This window comes from Otolemur garnettii, unplaced genomic scaffold (genome assembly GCF_000181295.1).
Source record: "Otolemur garnettii isolate 467f Iridium unplaced genomic scaffold, OtoGar3 scaffold00152, whole genome shotgun sequence".
NCBI classification, from domain to species: domain Eukaryota; kingdom Metazoa; phylum Chordata; class Mammalia; order Primates; family Galagidae; genus Otolemur; species Otolemur garnettii.
The window spans coordinates 1,053,523-1,059,937 of NW_003852547.1; the positions used below are offsets into that span (position 1 = coordinate 1,053,523).

At 48.4% G+C, this 6,415-nt stretch overlaps 1 protein-coding gene across 2 annotated transcripts in view; it reads right to left on the reverse strand.

Annotated features, from left to right (window-relative positions):
* Positions 1-3,197: 3,197 nt before the first annotated feature.
* ZNF428 (zinc finger protein 428) overlaps positions 3,198-6,415 on the reverse strand; it is an 11,708-nt gene continuing 8,490 nt past the window's right edge. For both annotated transcript variants that reach the window (XM_003799489.3, XM_012811173.2), the window contains exon 3: positions 3,198-3,889. In XM_003799489.3, the coding sequence (XP_003799537.1) occupies positions 3,363-3,889 (527 nt within the window). In that variant the 3' untranslated portion in view covers positions 3,198-3,362. The remainder of the gene's footprint in view (positions 3,890-6,415) is intronic.

Genomic DNA, 6,415 nt, shown 5'->3' on the forward strand with positions numbered 1-6,415 from the left:
TGGAGGTTGCTGTGAGCTGTAATGCCACGGCACTCTACCCAGGGGGACAGCTTGAGGCTCTGTCTCAAAAAAAAAAAAAAAAAAAAAAAAGAGTGAATGGCTCACCTACAGGAGGTAACCCTTACTCAGCTCCAGCAAACTACTGGCCCACAGGATTGAGGGTTTAGCAATCCAGATCTCACAATTTCTCAAAAGTAGCCAGAAATCTCCACTATTATGTGAAATTACCCATTTTTCAATGTTTGCAACCACCATGATTTTAAAAACCTCAATAGCTCTGTGGAGACCAAATACACTCCTACAATTCCTATGGTGGCTGTGAGCAGACTGCCATTTCTGGTGAATAACTTAGTGGCTAAGTTGGTTAAATCTGGTTATCCAGGTTCAAACCAGGGCTCTGTTTACTGGCTGTGTGACCTCTGACAAGTAATTCAGCCTCTCTGTTCTCCTCTTGTAACAGCTGTAAAATGGTCATGAAAATAGCTCCACCTTATGCCTTTGTCCTTACTGTCCCTAGTCAGCCACACTTCTTCCCTCCTGTAGGTCTCTGCTTTGATGTCACCTTCTCAAGTAAAGCCTTCTCTGACTACCCAATTTAAAATTGCAAACTTCACACACACACGCCCCACAGCCCCTTTCATTTTTCTCCATGGCACTTATTACCTTCCAATATTCTATACACTTTGTGTATTTTAACTTAAATATCGGACTAGTGTCTTGTCCATTATGAATAACCTCCACAAAGGCACAGGATTTTTGTCCATTGTGTTCACTGCTATATTCCCACCTCCCAGAACAGGGCCTGCCATCATGTAGTGCTCAATAAATCATTGTTGAATGATTATGTAAACAAATAGCTATCTCTACCTCATAAGGATTCAGGGCAACTCACTATCCAAGTAAACCACTTAGCCTAGGGCCTGGTCTGCTCTGAGTACTGACTCAACAAGGCCCACTATAGTTAACAGGTTCTATCCTGTTCTATCCTGCCAAGCTTCTGTGAGTTAACATATGTAAAGCACCTTAGAACAAGGCTTGGCATGTGGTAAATGCTCAGACAATGGCAGCTATCACTTTTAATTAGGCTTCTATTTTCATAGTAGCTTCATTGCCAAGCTTTTGTGAATTAGAACTTCCCATCTCAGAGCAAAAGCCCAAGTTCTTTTTGGCCAGGGACTGGGTTTGAACCCGCCACCTCCAGTATATGGGGCCGTTGCCTTACCCCTTTGAGCCACAGGTGCCGCCCCCCTCCTTTTTTTTTAATTTTTGAGACAATCTTACTTTGTCACTCTGGGTAGAAGTGCTGTGATGTCATTGTAGCTCACAGTAACCTCATACTCTTGGGCTCAAACAATCCTCCTATCTCAGCCTCCTGACGAGATGGAACTACAAGCACAAGCTACAACACCTGGCTAATTTTTCTATCTTTAGTAGAGGTCTTGCTGTTGCTCAGACTGGTCTCAAATTCTTGCGCTCAAGCAATTTACCTGCCTCAGCCTCCCAAAGTGCTAGGATTACAGGTATGAGCCACTATACCTGCTGGGGGTTGCAATTTTAAATAGTGTAGTCCTCCCTGGGAAAGTGACAGGGACCTGTAATCCTAGCACTTTGGGAGGCTGAGGCAGGTAAATTGCTTGAGCGCAAGAATTTGAGACCAGTCTGAGCAACAGCAAGACCTCTACTAAAGATAGAAAAATTAGCCAGGTGTTGTAGCTTGTGCTTGTAGTTCCATCTCGTCAGGAGGCTGAGATAGGAGGATTGTTTGAGCCCAAGAGTATGAGGTTACTGTGAGCTACAATGACATCACAGCACTTCTACCCAGAGTGACAAAGTAAGATTGTCTCAAAAATTAAAAAAAAAGGAGGGGGGCGGCACCTGTGGCTCAAAGGGGTAAGGCAACGGCCCCATATACTGGAGGTGGCGGGTTCAAACCCAGTCCCTGGCCAAAAAAAAAAAAAAAACCCACAACCCCCATCCAGAACTGTTCTCCCCTCTGTTTTATTGTTCTCTACTGCACTTACCAACATCCAGCATGTGCTGTATCTTATTAATCGTGTGTCTCCACCCACAGCCTCTCCCCACCCCCACATATGCTCCATGTGGACAAGGATTTTATTTAATTCATTGCCCTGGCACACAGCAGGGACTCAAAAAAATAGTTGTTAAATGAGTTAATGGATCACAGTCCCTACCTCACAGGGTTATTCTTAGAAGCTGATGATCTCATGCAAATAAACTGCAGTACTGTATAAGTGCTGGGAAAATGGCAGCTGTAATTATCATTAAGGTTCTATTTTTATAAGTTCCTAGATGCACAACTTCTATGAGCCAATATCCATAAAGCCCTTGGACTGGCACCAGACACCTGAGAAGCTCTCGGAAAATACATCTATGATTATAATTAAGTCCTCTTTGTGGAAGATTTGTTCTTAGGCCAAGCAGCAGAGATGACTAGTTGTGCTCCACAAACTGTTTTTCTGCTTTCTAGGTGCTTAACTAGACCAGCTCTCCCAGGTGCCTCTGCAGTTAGCTGTGGCCATGTAACTTATTTGTCAGCAAAGGCACATCAATAGAGGCAGTGTATGCCCCTATTAAGCCAGGACTCACAAGAAGGCACATGCACTCTGCCAGGCTCCCTGTCTTCTTCTGTCATAGCCACCCAGTCTGGGTGCGGGGAGATGATAGGCTTAAGAAACAAAATTCTGGCTTGGCACCTGTGGCTCAAGTGGCTAAGGTGCCAGCCACATACACGTAAGGTGGCAGGTTTGAATCCAGCCCGGCCCACCAAACAACAATGACAGCTGCAACCAAAAAATAGCTGAGCGTTGTGGCGGGTGCCTATGGTCCCAGCTACTTGGGAGGCTGAGGCAGGAGACTCACTTGAGCCCAGGAGTTGGAGGTTGCTGTGAGCTGTGATGCCCGGGCACTCTACCCAGGGGGACAGCTTGAGGCTCTGTCTCAAAAATAAAAAAAAAAAAGAAAGAAAGAAACAAAATTCTATTGTGCCTGAGCCTTTACCTTACAGGGTCTATGAGTAGACACATGGACATCACACCGAACATAAGCACATGGTAAGTGTTAGTAATTTTGGCAACAATAACCTAAGGATCCCCAAGAAGGAGCCCAGAGGGATGGGGGGATAAATGCCAGGCTCATCACACTCAAATTCACACACAAACACCAAACAGACACTGAACTGACACACACAGAATTTGGCTTTTATTCTGGCCTTCACACATCTACTCCTAGGACAACACAAATTTCAGTACCCTATACTCTATGTCCACTGTGAGCACCCAATTCCTTCAACCCCCTCCTCCCACCCCACCCTTCTGCCAAGCTCCCCAGGTGAGGGGCTCTGCCTACACCTCACCCCGGGCATGCAGCATGAAGTGGCCATGCAGCTCCCCCAGGTTGTCGAAGGAATCCTCACATTCTGTGCAGTGGTAGGTGCCCTCCTCCTCCTCATCCTCCTCCTCCTCCCCCCGCCCAGCTGGCCGGCCTGCCCCAGCCTGAGGTGGTTCTGGCTCTGGCTCTGGCTCTGGCTCTTCCTCTTCCTCCCCGAGGGCCCTGCCTTCAGGGGCTGGTGGTTCCTGGGGGGCTGTAGCAGGGCAGCAGAGGCGGCAGGGTGGGGCTCCCGGTGGGGCCTCCCCAAGGGGTGAGCGGCCACAGAGCTGGCAGGGCTGGGCCGAAGGGCCTGGGGGCTGGGCTGCATGGGAGGCCCGGCGGGATGGGCCACCCCGGCCCCCACCCAGGCGCTGCTTCACCTTGTAGCCAGGGTCATATTCAGGGTCATCGGTTGTCTCCTCTTCCTCTTCCTCCTCATCTTCTTCCTCTTCAGAGTCCGGCTCTGAGAGAGTGTATTCTGAGTCAGAGGAATGCTCAGGCCCTGTAGGGGGACAGACAGGGAATTACAGTGGCACCAGAAGTCAAGGGGCTATGCTCAACTGTCCCCCTCCCTGAGCCCCCTTCAGACTTGCCATAGTACAGTGAAGGTAGGATGCACAAAACCCTTCCCTTCCCCATAGATGAGTCCTCAAGGCATAGAGCAGGGCCTGGCACATGGCAGGTGCTCCTTATCTGTGTGCTAGCAAATGAAGGTCTTGAAGGAAACACATGGAGGAAGAGGGATAAGAAAGCACAAGCAGGAACAGTCGAAAAACAATAGCAGCATCCACTGCTATTTTTTGGGCCCTAGTCTTATGTCAACTCAATCCTTACAAACTCTTTGAGAAAGGTCTGTTACTATCTCTAATTGATGAAAGCTGAAACTGAGGTTCAGAGTGGCTATATGACTCAATCACCTACAGTTGGACAGCTCTAACATGGAAAGCTGAACACAGGTGATAGATCACTATAAGGAGACAAAACTTTTTTTTTTTTTGAGAGTCTCACTCTGTTGCCCAGGGTAGACTTCCCTGGCATCATAGCTCACAGCAACCTCCAACTCTTAGGTTCGAGTGATCTTCTTGCCTCAACCTCCCAAATAGCTGGGATTACAGGCACCCACCACCATGATTGGCTATATTTTAGAGACTGTTCAGGCTGGTCTTGAACGCCTGAGCTCAAGCAAGCCACCTGCCTCAGCCTCCCAGACTGCCAGTATTACAGGCATGAGACACCATGCCTGGCCTAAGGAGACAAACATTTGAAAGGGTTTTTGTGCAATTAAAACACACACATGTAGCCAGGTATGGTGGCTCATGCCTGTAATCCTAGCACTCTGGGAGGCAGAGGCAGAGGCAGGTGGATCGCCTGAGCTCAGAAGTTTGAGACCAGCCTGAGCAAAAGGGAGACTCTATCTCTACTAAAAATAGAGAAACTAGGGCAGCACCTGTGGCTCAAAGGAGTAGGGCGCTGGCCCCATATGCCAGAGGTGGTGGGTTCAAACCCAGCCCCAGCCAAAAACTGCAAAAAACAAACAAACAAAAAAGAGAAACTGGCTCAGCGCCTGTGGCTCAAGTGGCTAAGGCGCCAGCCACGTACACCTAAGGTGGCGGGTTCGAATCCCCAGCCCGGGCCCGCCAAACAACAATGATGGCTGTAACCAAAAAATGGCCGGGCGTTGTGGCAGGCGCCTGTGGTCCCAGCTACTTGGGAGGCTGAGGCGGGAGACCCGCTTGAGCCCAGGAGTTGGAGGTTGCTGTGAGCAGTGATGCCATGGCACTCTACCCAGGGGGATAGCTTGAGACTCCGTCTTAAAAAAAAAAAAAGAGAAACTAGCTGGGTATAGTGTTGGGAGACTGAAGCAAGAGGATGCTGAGGTTGCTGTGAGTTATGACACAAAGGCACTCTGGCCTGAGGAAATGGAGTGAGACTCTGTCTCAAACACACACATGCACATATGCATGTGGCCATGCACGTTAAGTGAATGAAAATAATTATAATTATAGATATATTATTGTAATTCCATGGGCATGAAAGACATACCTAAGACTAGTTTAAAAAAAGAAAGTTTAAGCTCAACGCTTGTAGCTCAGCACCTAGTGCGCCAGCCACCTATACGGGAGCTGGTGGGTTCAAATCTGGCCCCGGCCTGCCATATAATAACTACAACCAAAAACAGCCTGGTGTTATGGCAGGCAGCTACTTGGGAGGCTGAGGCAAGAGAATCGCTTAAAGAGTTTGAGGTTGCTGTGAGTTATGATGCCACGGTACTTTACCCAGGGCAGCATAGTAAGACTCTGTCTCCAAAAAGGAAAAAAAAAGAAAGTGTTTATAGACAATGTTCAGGAAAAGGTGACATCACTAGTTGAATAGTGGTTATGGGGGACTTACACACAGCAATGGTCAGGACGAGGTTGGGGGACCCCATAACAGCAATATGGGGAATACCAGCAAGCCAGGGGCTGGCCAAAAGCATCTCATAGGACTCCCTTCCCCTGTGTCCATTATGGCCTCTCTTCCTCAGTTTGCCCTGGTATCCCAGAGGGATCCTGTTACCACTGAGCCCACTAGGGCACCCTATGCTCACCCTCACTCCTGTCCTTACCAGCCACACCTAGGCTCCTCACCTCTCTAAACGACCCAGCCATCCACCCTGCGTGGGTTGGGTTTTTTTTTTGTAGAGACAGAGTCTCACTTTATCACCCTTGGTGTCACACAGCTCACAGCAACCTCCAATTCCTGCGCTTAGGTGATTCTCTTGCCTCAGCCTCCTGAGTAGCTGGGACTAGGGTTTTTATCATTGTTTCTACTGATGGACTAAGCTCACTCCCTTTCCTCCATGTCTCCGTTCAAGTCTCACCTTCTCAGTGACACCATTGCACCCTTGTCTAATCAGCAATCCCTCCCCAACTATTCTCTATACCCCTCACTCTTTTTTTTTTTTTTTTTTCAGTTTTTTTTTTTTTTTTTGGCCAGGGCTGGGTTTGAACCCACCACCTCCAGCATATGGGGCCAGCACCCTACTCCT